At 36.7% G+C, this 17,831-nt stretch overlaps 1 protein-coding gene across 1 annotated transcript; it reads left to right on the forward strand.

Moving 5' to 3' along the window:
• The first annotated feature begins 286 nt into the window (after nt 1–286).
• LOC146996313 (L-asparaginase-like) lies at nt 287–16,007 on the forward strand. Its single transcript, XM_085821414.1, has 3 exons — nt 287–462; nt 3,743–4,001; nt 15,678–16,007. Exons 1-3 carry the CDS (start codon nt 287–289, stop codon nt 16,005–16,007), a joined length of 765 nt encoding a protein of 254 aa, XP_085677540.1.
• Nucleotides 16,008–17,831: the final 1,824 nt, after the last annotated feature.

A 17,831-nucleotide genomic window follows, 5' to 3' on the forward strand; every position in this document is an offset into this window, starting at 1 on the left:
AAAAAAGAATTTTCTTATCACTCGTTCCTTCTCCCTGAGGAGAAGAACCTCAAAGTTGTGATAAGAAATCTTCCCATTGATGCGAAACCCACGGACATTCAGGAGAAACTCCGTGAAAAAGATTTCACTGCGCTCAAAGTGGAACAACTAAAGGGCAGAGGAAAAGATAGGGCTAATATGCCCCTATTTCTGGTCACTCTTTCTAAGAACCCTAAAAACAATGAGATATATCATCTGAAATATTTAATGTACTTGCACATTAAAGTCGAAAGACATCGTGGTCGGCATGGGCCGACACAATGCTTTCGATGTCAAAGGTACCATCACGCGCAGGCGGCGTGTCACCACCCGCCTCGCTGCTGTAAGTGTGCAGGCTCTCATGAAACCCGGGATTGCCCGGAACCTAAAGATTCTGAGCGGAAATGTTGTAACTGTCTCGGGAAGCATACCAGCAATTAGAGGGTTTGTGAAGCCTTCCCAAAGCAGAAACCCAATGCCCCGAAGTTTGATGAAAGGGTCATTGTCAATAAATCCTACGCCCAGGCCGTTCAATCTGATATTTTCGCCGGGAAAATTCAGAAAGCTGTAGCGGACGCTCAGCAGGTCATGAAGAACCTTGCTGATCTTATAGCGCTTCTACACAATACCATGGCAGAAAAGCAAACTACAGTGAGGCCCGATACTAAGATAAATTATGGATCGTAGGTCCTTAGTAAAAATGACCCCAGTGACGATCATGACATGGAATGCGCAGAACATTATCACCAAAATTAGCGAACTGCAGGACTTTCTCACACACTACAACATCGACATTGCACTAATCACTGAGACACACGCTACGACAGCGCACTCCCTGAGTATTGCTAACTATTGCAGTTATCGCTGTGATACGATCATACGAGACATAGAGGCGGAGGTGCCGTAATCTATGTTAAGCGGAGTTTAGATTCCTCCTTCTACGCTTCTGACAATTCTCACGGGTTTGAAGAAGTTAGGGTAGTCGTTCGGATCCCTAATTGGGGAAATATGCTTGTATGCGCCCTTTACAACACTCCAAATCTCAGGCTGCAAGATCAACACTTACAGAATTTGCTAAATAACCCATTTCTCACCATAATCGGAGGTGATCTTAATGCTAAACATGTTAGCTGGGGGTGCCGCAAAACTAATAAAAACGGTGATATCCTTCAAAACTTCCTGTTCAATTACCCATACTACATTTACCCTCCAGAAGATTTTACTTTCCGGCCTACTCACCCAAGACAGTGTCCAGACATACTGATCTTTTCCTCACATCTGATAACTTACCGATCACTACGGAATTAATCAATGATCTTTCTTCAGATCACGTGCCAGTACTGGCACACCTTGGTATTGGCAGGCCGGAAGCACGCATGACTTATAAAATTACTGATTGGGAAAAATTCAAATCTGAAATTAACAATCACCTCCCCAAAACAGAGCAACCTAAAAATACGCATGATATCGGCCAGGCTATAACAAGCATCACCACTTGCATTGATACGGCATTGCAAAATTCTACTACAGAAATTATTAATAAAAAACATCACTTCAAACTTCCGCAAGAAATTAAATTAATTAGCCAAACACGAAATAGACTCCGCAAGATCTTCGCCTACTCACGTGACCCAGCAATTAAATCGCAAATTAATAAACTTAATCGCAATATTAAAAAGTTAATTGACTCCCACCAGACTAAATTTTGCAATAACAAAATTGAAAAATTAAATGCGGAAGACGGAGAATTCTGGAAGTCCCTCCGTTTAATGAAGTCGACAAAAACAAGCAACAAACCTCTACAGGACGACACTGGATTCAAATACACCAACGAAGACAAAGCTAATGCCTTTGCCACCCACTTCGCCAAGCAATTCACTCCAAATGAGACCCCTTCAGACCGAAATTTCATTAGTCACATTAACATGTTTGTCGATAATTGGATTAACCAGCCCAGTGTCAAAAATCTTCCTGTTTTTACCTCTCCCACAGAAGTTAGCTCTATTATAGCTAAACTTCATAATAGAAAAGCACCTGGGAAGGACAAAATCTCTAATACAATGATTAAACATTTGCCTGGTAATTTCATTAACAAACTCTGTAGCATTTACAACGCCTGACTGTACCTATGCTATTTCTCAGCTGAGTGGAAACAAGCGGTTGTCATCTTAATTCCCAAACCGGAAAAAGATAATACAAGAATGGATGGGTTTCTCCCAATCAGCTTGCTTCCTGCACTGGGAAAGATCCTAGAGAGAATTACGAAAAGACTACAGCCAGCCCTAAACGCGCTTCTAAACCAGTAGTTTGGATTCCGTAAAGGATTGTCTACCACAATGCAGCTTGTCAGAATCGTTGAATTTTTAACCGCAGCTATTCATAAGCACCAGACAACTGCTTTCCTTTTGCTGGACGTGGCAGAAGCCTTTGACCGCCTCTGGCATAACGGACTTATCTACAAGCTTGCTTCCCTTGATATCCCCAGGGAAACGATTTTGATTCTTCACTCCTTTCTAAGTGATCGATCCTTCTATGTCAGGCAGGGCGATGTTTATTCTGAAAACACATTAATTAAAGCCGGCGTCCCCCAGGGAAGCATCCTTGGGCCTATTCTCTATCTTATATATGTTAAGCACTTCCCTATGATTGAAAATACAAACTGCATCACTGCCTGCTAAGCGGATGACAACGCCATTCTTTCTAGCTCACTTAATCCCCGACATGCCATGATTAGAATACAGAACTATACACACGAGATAGAGGAATAGTTTCGCAAATGGAGGACGTCCATTAATGCCACAAAATCTAAATTATTACTGATAGGACGGCACAGAAGTAAAAACATTGATGGAGATCTGACCCTCTTTAATGAAACGGTGCCCAAAGTCAGAGAGGCTACATACTTGGGAGTTCGTTTCAACGGGTCGCTTACATGGGGGCCTCACATTTCTATGACCATCGGGAAAGCGATAGGAGTCTCTAGGAAGCTCCGAAACTTTCTTGACGCCTCTTCACCACTGGATCTTGCTCGCAAGAAGCACATTTACACATCAATATTAAGACCCATCCTTACATATGCCGCCCCTGCATGGTGCTCTATTCCTACCTCCTTATTAAATAAATTGTAGGTTTTCCAAAACAACTACTTACGAAAAACCACAGGAGCCCCCTGGTTCGTTCGCAATGAACAGCTACACAGAGACCTTAAACTCCAAAATCTGGCGTTATTCATCAATAAATTATATAATAATTTTTTCAAGAAAGCCATCACCAACGCGGAGGTAAATTATTCTGATAATTTTAAGTACGAGCTCCTAGAAATTGACATCAATTTAAGGCCCTATGCAACCCACATTTATCGGAATCCTCCATAAATACTCCTAACTTCTGCCAGCCAATTTTTGAAGTTTCAAAGTATGACTTCTTCATTTACACTGGTCAGGGCCACATCTACACAATCTTCCTGCAGTCCCTTACCAAGGTATTCCTGCGAAGCACTGTATGTTATGTCTCCCCTAACCGGGGTTATTTGAGGTGCCTGTAATAGCGGGATATAATTCCTGCTGAAACAGGCATATCAAAAGTATCAAAGTATGAAAGTATCAGAAATGTATCCAATTCCACTTGTAATGATATCTATATTCATTTTCTTGTTCTTGAATTTTTTGTATTCTTAAAGCTATTTGTTGTATTGCTAATATATTGTATGTTGATGTGTGCACAGTTTTTCAGAAATTATAAAGTTGTTAATTGAAAAATCGCCGGCAAATTTTCTTAACCTTGTTGATTATTATGGTCGTACTCCTTTCGAGTATGCTTGTAGAAGACAGAGTCCAGAAGGTGTTCAATTCCTCTTGTCACAAGGCAGTAGTGTGATTGCAAAAGACTCCTTTCGAGATGGACCTCTACTGAATCCTGTATCCTACAATAAGGCAGAATATGTGACTCTAATTGTATCTATGCTTTTAGAGGCTGGTGCGAAAGTAAGTAACGAAATAAAATCAATATTTTTAAATAATAAATACAGGTGTTTCAGCGCAGGTGACGGGTGAATGCATGTTTGGACACCCGGGCGGCTTACACAGACTAATCCGGTATTGTGCTATTTCAGCATAGCGGCTGCAATCTTTCGGGAGAGATAGAATAAACCTAGACTGCGGAAAATCACATAGAAATGCATAGTCGGAAGTGCTTTCTTGGCGCGGTAGTAATGACACAAAACACAAGAAATGAAAGACACGAAGAACGTGAGAAGACATGTTTATTTTGCTTAGGGCGGCTAAAATGTTGGGACAGCTTCGAACTCAGCCTTTACTGCAGCCTTCATGTGCGTCTGTACCGCAATCCTCAACATTGCATCGGCAGGGTGCAATGACCAGCAAGATCACCTCACTAGCATTGACTACTTCCTCTTGAGGTACCTCAAGACACTGTACGAAAGACATTGTACGAAAGACATTGTACGAAAGACATTGCACGTCAAGACATTGTACGAAACCCCAGTTAGCCGTGTTTAAAAAGTTGTTGCATGCATCGTGTCAGCTACTGGATAAGTCTGGTATTTTCCAGAACATCCGATCCTCCATGCGCTATAGATCTCAGGCATGTATTACGGTCCGGGGTCGTAATTTCGAACACCTCCTCTGATGATGATCGTCGCCTGTCGGAAAGTGTTTTCGACCACGCATTGCTCTTGATTTTCCGTCGTCTAGGTGTTCCCTAGTCCTCCTGAAAGTATGTAACCACTGTTCTCAAACACACTGTACAAAGTATTAATTTTTTAACAATTTATATCTTTTTCCAGAGATTGCTACCTAATTCTGTCTTTTCCCAGGAATTGCTACCTAATTCTAAATTTACACTTTCGATATAAATTTAATGGCAATAAAAGCAACTATAGCTAAATTTTTCTTACTAATGAATTAAAACTAGTTTTCGAAACAAATGAAAAACGCAATATTTTGACTCAAATTTCTATTTTAATTAAAAAACACCGAACCAAATTCAAAGAATTGCATATAAAGCTGTTAAATACGATTTATGTTGGTGAAATTATGCATGTCAGAGAGAGCTTCAATTACGCCGAAGCCCACTGGAGCCCTAAATAAAAGAGCTCCTTTTATACAAGTGAACCACAATTTTAGCACATAAATTTTGTTTTAATAGTAAACGTGCTTTAAAAAGTAGTCAATTCTAACTTCTGAATGGAGGACTGTCTTTCCCTTGCACTCAAGCCTTGCACAGAAGTTGAGACTTTTAATTAAAGGAAAACATCCCAATCATATGTCAAAGGCTTATTCTCCACTATATGCAATGAATTTATGACAGCGGGTAAATTTTGTATTCCTCAGAGAACTAAAAGTGATACTTTGGTCGTGAACGTTTGACGTTAGTAACTTCCTACTTAGAGCTTCTGTAGACTTTCTGAATGATGTAACCAAACCGGATGAACACTGCTTTCACTTGAACAGAGAAGTCTTATGTTTATTCTCACGTTGTCTTCAGGAAAATTTATTCCCGGAAAGTCTTCAGGGAAAATTTCTGCTTAACGGTTAGAATTATAGCGACAAGCATCGCGATCAGAAAGTCTTGAATTCTTCCCTTTTTATTTTCAAAGATACATTTTTTCGTTAAATTTCTTTCCATATACTTATACTATTTCTAGAATTCTTACAGTGGAACTGTAATTCTAGCCGATGCTCCAAATATCATAAGGTCCAATACTTTTTTTTTTCTATTTAACTATTTAAAATTAATTTAATAATTTATTAGATTTCTCTTTATCTCTTTACATTTTTTTAAATTTAAATTTATTATTTAATTAATTGTTTGTTTAATTAATTAATTAAATAAATTAATATTAATCTCAATTTAAATTTATTATTTAATTCTTTTAATTTTTATTTATTTTATTTTCTTTCCTCACAGTCTTCCACAGGGCTCAGGCACTTCTAAATTTAGAAATTAAGCCCTGATGTCAGACTTGTCTTTTATAAACTTGTTATACGACATTTTATAGGGAAAGAGAAAGTGCAGAAAAATTAGCTACTATGAGTATATTTATGCCTTCAGAAATGTTGTTGAAACATTAGATCAGTATTTATAACTTTTACTGCCTAATGGAATTGTACGTAAAATACTATTGGGCGAATCCATTTCATAGGAGATAAAAAGTGTTTTGGAACATCCAAGGAATCAGAGAATGTATTCTTGTTTCTTAAAGATATTACAAAAGTGATTCTCAAACTAGGGACTTTTAAGTTTTTTAATTTTATTTTTAAAACTTTAATTTTTATACATTTTTATAGAAAATAATATGCAATGAAATTAAGGAAGAAATTTATCAACTTAGAGGTTTCCGCCCCCTGAAATTCTATAATAGTTCACTAATTTAGTTAGAAATTAAGAATTCATTTAATAACGAAGTACTCTGCACATATTTTTTATCATATTGTCGCGTGCGTACGGGTTCGTAATAGGGTAGAATACACACAGAAACGATGATAGCTTGATAAAATATATTTTACCAAAAGAAAGATTTCTCATTTGTTGAAAGGTCTTCACAGCATCACAGAGCGCTATCAGTATTTACACTTCAAACTACTAGGAACATTAAACACAACAGAATGCAAAGCGCTAAAAGCGCAACAGAATGCAAAACTAAAAGGGGAAGCCCTCACGGATATCTCAATATTATGAAGTCGTTTTCAACTAACAATTAACGAAACTGAGAAACAGATGGTCTCGCCAGGCTTATATAGTTTTCTTCCGACTGCGGAGAAATCTCTAGTACTTTCTACTTCTCTCGAAAATACTAGAAGACATAGGCCGGATATAGTTACAGCTAATATAGGTATCAATTACAATTTTTGAATTACATATCCATTGATGTTATGCAGGTATCGGACGAAAACGTAGCCAAATTTGGGGAGAAAAATTAGTCGCCGAAAACATTGCTAGCTTGGCGATATCTCCAAAAATTAGAAGGAAAGCTATTTACGCAAAGCTGCTGCTCAAAGCTACTACATTTGCTGGTGTGTTATTATTTTTCCGTCAGAGCGTCGTTTTTTCTCAAGCTTTTCATGTTACATTATACAGAAAACTGCAGCAATTTCGCATTAAAGTTCACCAAAATCATCCATATATATGCAATGTAAATGGATATGGACATATCTTAACAGTATTACATAACTTTTAAGTAAAAATATCTTAGTAAAACGATTAATACCATCTTGATGCCCATTACTTGAATTACCGAAACGTTATTTAAAATGTTTATGTATTACATGGGCAAATGTAGTCCGAATATAACCGGAATTTCGGTCTTTTACTTTGTAAAATTCGGAATTTCTGGATTTTTGAAATGTAGAATGTGCAATCAGTAAATTTGTAAAATCTTCCTTCAAATATTTTTCTAGAACAAATGTATCATTCGGAATCAGAAACGTTTAGACTATATAAAATTTGAAAGGTTAAACAGTTTGTTGAAGGAAAGAAAGTTTGCTTATATAAAAACGTTATTTTGCTGTTTTAATTACACAGAAAATGAAAAACTGGCATTGTAAAATTTGGGGATGAAATATTCAGACTAAAAGGAGATGAAAGACAGGTATACTGAGTATTGCCGAAGCTGGAAAAATCACTTTTAATGTGGAACCATTATTTAAAGTTTATTGAATTATATGAGTGATATTCAGTCAAAATGAAGAACGCTCTTGAGCAGTGATAGCTTAGCTACTGAACAGACCGAAATGTTATTTATTCTCATGTAGCGTTGCGCGCCTCCAACTTGCACGCAACCAAGAGGTGACTGTTGAAACTGGATAGAAGACAGAGCCTTGTTAAGGGTTTAAGTCCCTTTTTATTCAACGTAATAAATTACAAGTGCGTGCTCTTGACGCTCACAAACTGCGCCAACTCGGCGGTCAAATAAAAATAATAACCTGAAAAGAAACTAAAGACAAGACTAACTACGAGGCTCTCTAAAAGTAACTAACCTCACCGCGTTTTACAATACCGCTGCTAATTCAGCAAACTTGAAGATCACGTTGAACGATTAACAATACTTCCAGGCAAGCACACAGGCCGAAACGCGGGGTTCTTCAATTTCTGGCCAACTACCTCCGCGCTCGTGAAGTAAGAACAGCACACCTCGAACTCGTTTCCTTTCTATTTAACTCAGAATACTTCCGCTGATAATTTGAATCCTTGCGCGGTCTACTAAAATTTACATACTCTGGCATTGGCAGTTCCAGGGGAAAGTAAGGCTTGACAGGAAAGATAGTTTAAACTTAAAATAAATGTTAGTTAAAATAAATATAAACCCTACATTTGCCGCTGCCAGAATTTGGAAAACGTGGAAGCAGGTCCTACAAACGACCTGTTGTAAGTTTCTATAATTCTGAACTAACTCTCGAGAACCTCGTTTACACAAAAAAAAAATCTTATGTAACAAATTGTATACTAAAATTCTGTGTATACTTATAACTCTCTCTTCTTACAGCAACTTTTCCTGGACTTCATCAATCAATCTTGGTCTTTTCCTTCCAGCATCTGGAAGGAATAAGTATCAGTATCTTTCTAAATACATTATAATTTACACTTTCTTGACACAATTTTTGTTTTTAAACGATTCGTTTTCCTTAGTTATTGCTTAATTCACATTCATTCAATTTTTCAAGCATTAATTTAACTTTACCCTGGCTCTCCACCATGTGTGGTGTCAAACGGGAATATTCGTGTTTTAGTCTTACAACACTTCCCCTAACCACCATGATTTGTTAGAATTCAACGACCAAATAGACACACCTTACTCGACATTCTACAACTCAATGAGCTACTTTAACATTCTTAAAGATTCAAGTGTAGGTGGAGAAACCTACAAAATACATTCATTCTAACTTCCCCCTCATTCATCTTTAAACATGCAGGCTTTCGCTCTAAAGCATGACTTTATCTACAGTTTAATACTTAAATTTTGAATTCATTCCTTTTGAGCATTTTACTTTTATCATCTAAAATTTTATGCTTCTAGACTAAATTCTACTTTTACATAACATTCAAGTATTTACGTACATTTACAAAATTTTAATACATATGATTTTTACAATTTACCATAAAATGAATAAGAGAAATAAATTTTTACTTTACTCATTCTTCGCCAAGCTGGCGGCACTGAAACTAAAATTCTTATTAATACAAGAATACGAAGTTATTTTTATCTTCGGCCAAATTTTGGCTTTAACATAACAGAATTAGTCTTTCGACCAACAGAAAATGCTTGTTCTTAGCTTTTATACTTAAAGAAAATAATACTTTCGCCTTAGCTAAATAAAGTAAAACAAAACTAAGTCTCAACCGAGACATATTGACTTTCGTCAAAACATAGAACTTCGTACTTATGCATAACATTTAGGAACAAAAGAGAAAACAATTTTATAGAAGATTTTAACTTATCTTTGAGTTTTCGATGCTTGAAACTCCGTCATTCTTTTGTGGCAATATTGTTCCCAAGTTATAGGTTTCATGGACGTCAATCTTCTCCTTACTGACCTCCGAGTGTCGTCCACATTAGTTTTTCTTTTGCGTCCTCTGGATGCTGGCCTCTTGGCGGAGTAATCGTCGGGCTGTTGTCGTTTCCGTTTTTCCATGGGACGGCTGGTCTTGACGTCCTCCGGCCTGGAGTCCTTCTTGAATTTCTTCTGTTCCTGGTATTTTTGTTCCTCCTGTTGCCGTTTCAGTTTCCGGAACGTCGGCCTTGCTGGCACCTGACTCTCTGGCCCTGGGCGCGTTCTCCTTGACGTATAATTTCTCCTGCGATCCGTTGTAGGTGGTGTTTTGCTCTTTACCACGGTTTCTTTACGCGGTGCATCTGTATTCTTGTTTTTCTTAAATGCTGGAGTTTGAAAGTTTTTCTTTTTTCTTTTTGATACCGTCGTCCGGGTTGTAGAAGGGCTAGGTCTCTCTTCAGTTCTCTGCTTCTTGGGTGGTGGAACAGTTGTTGTTATCTCTGGACCTTCTACTTCGTTTAGACTTGAGTCCTGCAAGAAACTTTTAAGGATTTCAAAACCATTTGGATTATAGTATTTTTTCACCTGGTCGGGACTTGCTTTACAGACCTCCCCTCTCTCGTTCTTAAGATATAATACGACACCTTTGATTTCCTGAATTACATAGGGGCCTTCAAATTTTGGAGCTAGCTTTGCCGTAAAATTGTCTGGGGCACTTGATAAAGAAAATTTCAGCTCCAATACTTTATCCCCAACTTTAAAATCTGCTTCACGGCGTTTTCTATCATAATATGTTTTTTGCTTATTTCTTGCCGTATCCGAGCTTTTAAGCGCCTGATCAATCAGTTTTTGCACATCTTTCTGTTTAAACTCTTGCTCTCTTTGTTGCACAAAGAATTATTTATCTAAAGGCGTAATTAACTTTCTGCCTAAAAATAATTCTGCTGGGGTTTTTCCCGTAGTATCGTGATTTGCCGTTCTTAAAGCATAAGCTAATTCATTTATGTAGCCATCCCAGCGCTAGTGATGTGTGCTCACGTAACTGCGAATTATTTTTACTATGTTTTTATTCACTCTTTCTGCTATGTTAGCCTGTGGTCTATACGGAACCATTTTGATATGGCGTATGCCAAGTCCATTGCATATGTTTTCAAATATTTGACTAATGAATTGTTTTCCGTTATCGCTAATGACTCTTATCCGTGCACCGTATTTTAAAATGTATCTGTGTAAGAATGCATCTGCGACTGTTTTGGCTGACGCGCGTTTAAGTGGAACAATTTCTGTCCATTTTGAAAAATGATCTACTATTACTAAAAGAAAACGATTTTTATTTAACTCGCTCTGGGGGAAGGGACCAAGAAGATCTATGCCTAAAATTTCATTCGGAAATGTAGCGCGAATGCTATTTAAGTACCCGGCCGGGCTGTAATTAATATCATTTATTAACTGACATTGATTGCAGGACCTGACATACGCCGTTACTATTTTGTATAATTGCGGGAAATTTACCGCCTCGCGTACCCTTTTTAAAGTCTTTCTGACCCCTAAATGACCCGCTGTTTTCGCGTCCTGTAATTCCTTCAAAATGCTTAATCGAAGCGAGGCTGGGATAACTGGTTTATACTCAAGATTTTCGTTTGTTGTTTTCGTATAAAATAATAAATTATCTATTATTTCATAGTTTTCTGCTCTATTTCTTATCGCATCGATATCTGTGTGCTCAAAGCTTTCGGGGTCTTTCAAATATGCATAGATATTTCCAAATTCAGGATCAGCTTTCAGTTCAGTAATAATCGTATCTCTAGAATCTAAAATTTTTGAAGTCAACACAGCGCATTTAAGTTCATTTCCTTCATCGTCCAGTTTTATACGAGAAAGTGCGTCAGCTACATTGTTTTCCTTACCCGGTTTATATTTTATTCTGATATTATATTCTTGGAGTTTTAAAGCCCATGTTATTAACCTGGGCGTTAGGTTTTTTCCCGAGTAAAGTCTACCAACAGCCGCATGATCCGAAAAGACTGTTACTGGCGCTTTGCCGAAATAAACTCGAAATTTGTGTACAGCCATTAATACGGCTAATGTTTCTCTTTCTGTAGCTGTATAATTCCTTTGTGTCTGATTCAATGTTTTACTAAAAAATGCCAGAGGATGGCTATTTTGCATAAAAACCCACCCACCGCATAGTCTGACGCATCTGCTGCAATTTCCAGGTTTTCGTCCCCCTCTGGGAATTTTAAAACAGGGGCATTGATGAGCGCTTCTTTTAATCTTTCAAAAGCTGTGTTTGCTTCCGCTGTCCACGTAAATTTACCTTTCTTTCTTTTGATTACTAAGAGTGGTTCAACAATATTAGCGAAATCTTTTATGAAAGACCGATAGTAAGAACATAACCCAAGGAAAGAAGAAAGTTTCTTGGCGGTGTTGGGCGGTGGGAAATTCTTAAAAGCTTTTATTTTTGAATCTTGCGTTTCTATACCCTTTTGCGAAATTTTATAACCGAGATATTTAAGTTCTTTAGTTGCGAACTTGCATTTTGAGGCGTTAATTGTAAGACCGGCCTCTTTTAATAATTTAAAAACTTGTTCTAGATCATTAATGTGTTGTTCCAACGTACTACTCGTTATAATTATATCATCTAGATAAATTAGATTTTCCTAGGACAGGCTTTAGAACAATGTCCATAGCTCTTTGGAATGTTGATGGGGCCCCACACAACCCAAAGGGCATGCGTAAAAATGCATAAGTGCCCGATTTTGTTATAAACGTGGTTTTATGTACGTCTTCGGGTCTCATAGCTATTTGATAGTAGCCAGACGTTAAGTCCAAAGTAGACATGTATCTTGTCGATTTGATCTGTCTAATGATTTCCTCTATAACCGGCAAAGGGTAAACTGGAAATTTAGTAATACTATTTAGTTTTCTGTAATCGATAGCAAACCTCCAAGCCCTTTTATCCGAAGGAGGAAACTCGTTCTTTTTCCTACATAGTACGACTGGACTCGCGTACTCACTATTTATGGGCGTTATTATTTTATTCTTTAACATCTCCTGAATATGTTCTTCGATGATTACGTCTTTTTGTTTGTCGTACCGATAAGGTTTAGTCCTACAAGGTTTTTCGGCAGTTACTTGTATCTTATGCGTAACTATCTGACAATTTCCCGGTTTTTCTGAAAACAAGTTAGCAAAATTACTCACCACTTGCTGGATGGCTTGCCTTTCATGGTCATTCAGATGGCTAAGGTCCACTTGCGGTGTCTCCACAGGTTCCACCACCCTCTGGTCCATCTCCAGTACCACGGAACTGTCTTGAAAATTCAATTTGGCCCTCGCGGCCCTTAAAAACTCCATACCTAAAATAAGAGGGTTTTGCAGATTTTTCACTACAAAAATTAATACTTTGAGGCTTTCCTCTTTTACCTGTATGTTTAATGATAATTTCCCGATGCAGTGACATGTTTTTCCTTGCGCCGCTATAATTTCCGTATTTTTGGTTTTAAGTAATCGTACCCTATAAAAATTCTTTTTGAAGAAATTTTCGCTCATAAAATTCCCTTCTGCTCCTGTATCGATGAGGGCTTCTACTGGTACATCGCCAACCAGGACTTGTATACTTGGTAGATGTGAGTTTTTTACGATGACCGTATTTAAATGTCTTTTTGAGGGTTTTTTTAAAACTTCCGGGGTCTGGACCCTCCCTTTCACAGGCCCCTCTACTCGTTTAAAGCTTTCCTTTCAAGTTGTGCCTTCTGGGTACGCGGATGTTTATCTTCGAATTTTCTTTTTGGGCCTTGACCTTCGAGGTTCGATGAGTTAGCTTGATAGCTCTTTCCCCCATAAGAGCGATTTCCATTTCTGGTTTCCTCATTTGAAGATTTCCTTCGGGTACTTTGAGAATACGTTGCCCCTCTAGCTTTTTCCGCTATTCTGCGATTTTGAAACTTCACCGCCAATTCGAAGAGCTCCTGCAATGTGCTTGGGTTTCTAATTTCGAAGTAGTCTTGAACAGCGGGTAACAATCTTGGTAAGATTATTTCAATAATCTCCGCATCGGGTTTCTTCCCATACAGCATATCCGCCAGCTTAATTTTTCGTAGAATAAAGTCCGTCAAATCTTCTATACCCCGTTGATAGAAACTATATAGTTCGGCTTCCAGCCTTGCTCGATCTTTCACTATGGGGAAGGCCTTTACTAACGATTTTTTGAAATTTTCAAATGTATATGTCTGGCTTCCAAATTCCCCTAATAAAAATTTGCCTATATTTTTCCACCATAGCGCGGCCTGTCCTCTTAGTGCGGATGTGGCGATGGCAACTTTTTGTCTTTCAGGAACAGGGTAGAGCTGAAAGTGGTTTTCTAGACCTTCTAGAAATACCGCCACCGAATTTTTTCCGTCGAAATGGACGTTTGGCGAAATAGACTTTGACGCTCTCAAAGTATGGACCAGGTATCCAAATCCTTCCAATTGGCTTGTCATTTCTTGGTGTTGTCCAGCGGCTTCCATCCAATTTTCGGCCATTTCAGTTGGCTAAGTGTTCGGGCGCCAATCTAGCGTTGCGCGCCTCCAACTTGCACGCAACCAAGAGGTGACTGTTGAAACTGGATAGAAGACAGAGCCTTGTTAAGGGTTTAAGTCCCTTTTTATTCAACGTAATAAATTACAAGTGCGTGCTCTTGACGCTCACAAACTGCGCCAACTTGGCGGACAAATAAAAATAATAACCTGAAAAGAAACTAAAGACAAGACTCTAACTACGAGGCTCTCTAAAAGTAACTAACCTCACCGCGTTTTACAATACCGCTGCTAATTCAGCAAACTTGAAGATCACGTTGAACGATTAACAATACTTCCAGGCAAGCACACAGGCCGAAACGCGGGGTTCTTCAATTTCTGGCCAACTACCTCCGCGCTCGTGAAGTAAGAACAGCACACCTCGAACTCGTTTCCTTTCTATTTAACTCAGAATACGTCTGCTGATAATTTGAATCCTTGCGCGTTCTACTAAAATTTACATACTCTGGCATTGGCAGTTCCAGGGGAAAGTAAGGCTTGACAGGAAAGATAGTTTAAACTTAAAATAAATGGTAGTTAAAATAAATATAAACCCTACACTCATTACACAACACTACATATAAAGATTTTGGCCAAAATTCTTCCTCAGAACTATCGAGGAAGATCTTAGGTATAATTAATTGCTTAACTGGATCGCTTATTAAAATTCTTTACATTTTACAATTCATTTTATTCTTTATATCAGTTTCTCATAAAGCCATTGCCTACATCAAAATGTCCTTACTGAAAATTTTGAGTTGTTAGCAAAGAAAAATGTAAAAACAGTAGTTCCCAGAAAGTAAACCGGCCTCCCAGAGAAAGCTAGAATAACAAGCAATTATTTAAAAAATTGTTGAGAACTCAAATAAATAGGTAACTGTAGAAACTGATATACTGAAACGTAAATTAAGTTTAATGAATTAAAAGATATATATACTTTCTGCTTTGCTAACAAAGTAGTTTGGTAATGCGTGTAATGTAGATATGTATTTCATATCAATATTCTGAATTATTTGAAATTACGTTAGATAACTGATTTAATTTTTGTAAAGGAATTAAATACAATTTCTAAAATAAAGCTAGGAATGACGTCTCGGACATAGCATAAACCATCTCGGTGAGATACTTTACGTAAAAACGTTGATAAATTATATGAAGTGATCATTATTACAACATTTGACAGAATCATTAACTTGAAACATTTCTAGGATAGTGAACTTAACTATTTCAGGTATAATTGTACATTTCTTTCCCGTAATCTCATCAACCCGAGGCTTGAGGGAAGTACTTAAATTCTGTGGTAATACATCTATTCCGCCTGGACGTGAAAAGTACAAAATGGAAGCAGTAAGGTGTTTTCAAAGCAATAACTGCTTCGAAATGTTTATTCTGGATATACACAAAACAACTTTGATTTACCAAAAAGTTCACTAAAGTAGACAAACGAAATAAAAGAAGATACTTACATGTTAACGGTAACCCTTTTCTGTGACTTTTTAATTTGTCATCAATAATGTGCTGTCGCATTTTCATTCTTATTATTCAAATATTTTGATATGCATGAAATTCTAATGTTCACTTTCTTCCTCAGATTCACCACCAGTTGCTGGTAACTTCTGTAAAAAGGGTTGATAGGAAAATGAAAGCTGCAGCAAATTCCACATTTTTAGATTTGTGTATGCTGCTGATAGACCATGGATGCGACCTCAATGCTGCTGACAATGAGGGTCTGACTGCCTTACATATTGCAGTTATGAAGAACGAAGAAATACTTGTTCGAAAACTTCTTATTTCGGGAAATGATATTGAAGTCGACAAACGTGACAGCATAGGTTTTACTCCATTACGCTATGCATGTGAATTTGGATACAGGAGACTAGTGGATTTACTCATAATTGCCGGTGCTAGTTTACGGAGCTAGGATTGGGAAACCGCCTTCGAAGTTTGGAGAAGTTACAAAATGTTAAAGGAGGAAGAGAAAAACTATACAATTATGTTATCGATATTTCGCAGCAGTGTCTTTCATTAGAAAACGTGCTATATGACTATAAGAAAAACATCAGAAATGTCGAAAAAGATGCTATTAAACTCAGATTACCTCCATTGCTTGTAGAACGCCTAAAACTTGACAGCAATAGAAATATGTAATCTGCTTTACTGGTATATGCATACAAAGAATGTTTATAAAATCGGACATGCTTGCATCATTTCTAGTTATATGCAAATTTCGTAGCTAAACAATTTAATAAAACAGTTAGGAATATAACACGTGTCCATTTTTTTACATCAAAATAGTGGTTCCTTATATTCATTTCTTACATTGAAACAGCATTTCTTACTCATTTCCATAAAAGTTGTTTTACGTTTATAGCAGCACAAATAACTCATAACAAAGGAATGTATGTAGTATAAGTTTATGACAACGACAAAGAAGTCTATTGATTTTGAAAATAGTAGAAATGCTGTTAGACTTAATGCTAACTAAATTAACACACCGATGAATAAATGATGCAGATACTGAAGCAAACAGGAATCGGTGAAATTCGCGTAAATTTCTTAGGAGTACTTTCGAAGATTTTAGCAGATATAGATTCTTGTTTGTTTTTCTTAATTTGATAATTTGGTGGTTTTTAACATCATAAATTTTTATGAATAACGTAATCAAGTAATGGGGTGTAGTGAAATTCATTAGTAAGAACTATAGTGAATACTAACTTCAGATTTTTGCACTAAAGTAATTTAATAAATTAGAAATGATTTGAATGGGCATTTTTATCGGTCTTACATTTGAAAATTTATTTAACTGCAGTATGTGCTTTTAGAATATGACTCTTAACATCCTAATTTCTTCGCTTATACACGCTTACACTCAATCATTTCTTCGCTTATTATTTAATACTGAAAATATTAAACTAATTTTTCATATAAACAATTACAACTTTACTGACCCTGAAATTATAAAACTTTTATTCAAAAGCTTCATTTTATTTAATGATAATATAAATACGCGCTGTTGTATAAATTTTAAAATTTGGAAGTTTAAACTGATAGATAATGTCAAAATCATTTTGAACTATTTAATAAAATGAGAAGGTTTTTATAGATAGAAAACATTTCAAGAATATTAATATTTAATTCATTTCTAAGATTTTTCATAGTGATTTTCTTGCCTTGGAATTAATTTCAAAACTTGATTTAGTTTGAAAGGCTTTTCAAACTGATTAATGTTAGTTGCATTGTAAAAACTAACCTTAGATTTATATACATTGTGCTTGTGAATTTTTGGGAAGGGGTACAAACAAAATTAAAATACATTAATTTTAATCTTAACTGAAATATTAAATTTTTAAACAAATTTGTTAAGTATTTTAATTGAAGCAAGAAGGCTTGAAAATTTCAGTTTGTGGAGTTTTGTGCTTTCTCAAAAAGCATGAAATTTGGTTTTTAATGAAAGAATCCTATCTATTAATTCAAAGACAATTATTTGGAGGCACGGTAAAAAAGTTACGCAGCTACCATCTACACTGGTTAACATAAATTAAGGAAAAATCACAAAAATAGGGATAACTCCCTCAAAAATAAGCCAAACCGTGTAAAATTTGAATATGTTGCCAATTAAGAGTAGCTGAATAAAACTGCAATATGCAAATTAGTGGCACTGCACTCGCAATACGTCATCTGCGAGGAGAATAAAAGTCCATGTTTGAGAGCGAGCCCACATATTTCACTGTGATAGTGACATCAG

This window comes from Stegodyphus dumicola, chromosome 7 (genome assembly GCF_044657685.1).
Source record: "Stegodyphus dumicola isolate Sdum_Otavi_A_Nest chromosome 7, ASM4465768v1".
NCBI classification, from domain to species: domain Eukaryota; kingdom Metazoa; phylum Arthropoda; class Arachnida; order Araneae; family Eresidae; genus Stegodyphus; species Stegodyphus dumicola.

What these genes read in the sequence shown, in the direction of transcription:
- LOC146996313 (XM_085821414.1), top strand. Translation starts at nt 287, where the DNA reads ATGGGCCGACACAATGCTTTCGATGTCAAAGGTACCATCACGCGCAGG. An exon ending in AGCATACCAGCAATTAGAGG is followed by an intron (nt 463 to 3,742) that starts GTTTGTGAAGCC and finishes ATGTGTGCACAG; the next exon opens with TTTTTCAGAAATTATAAAGT. An exon ending in TTTTAGAGGCTGGTGCGAAA is followed by an intron (nt 4,002 to 15,677) that starts GTAAGTAACGAA and finishes TTTCTTCCTCAG; the next exon opens with ATTCACCACCAGTTGCTGGT.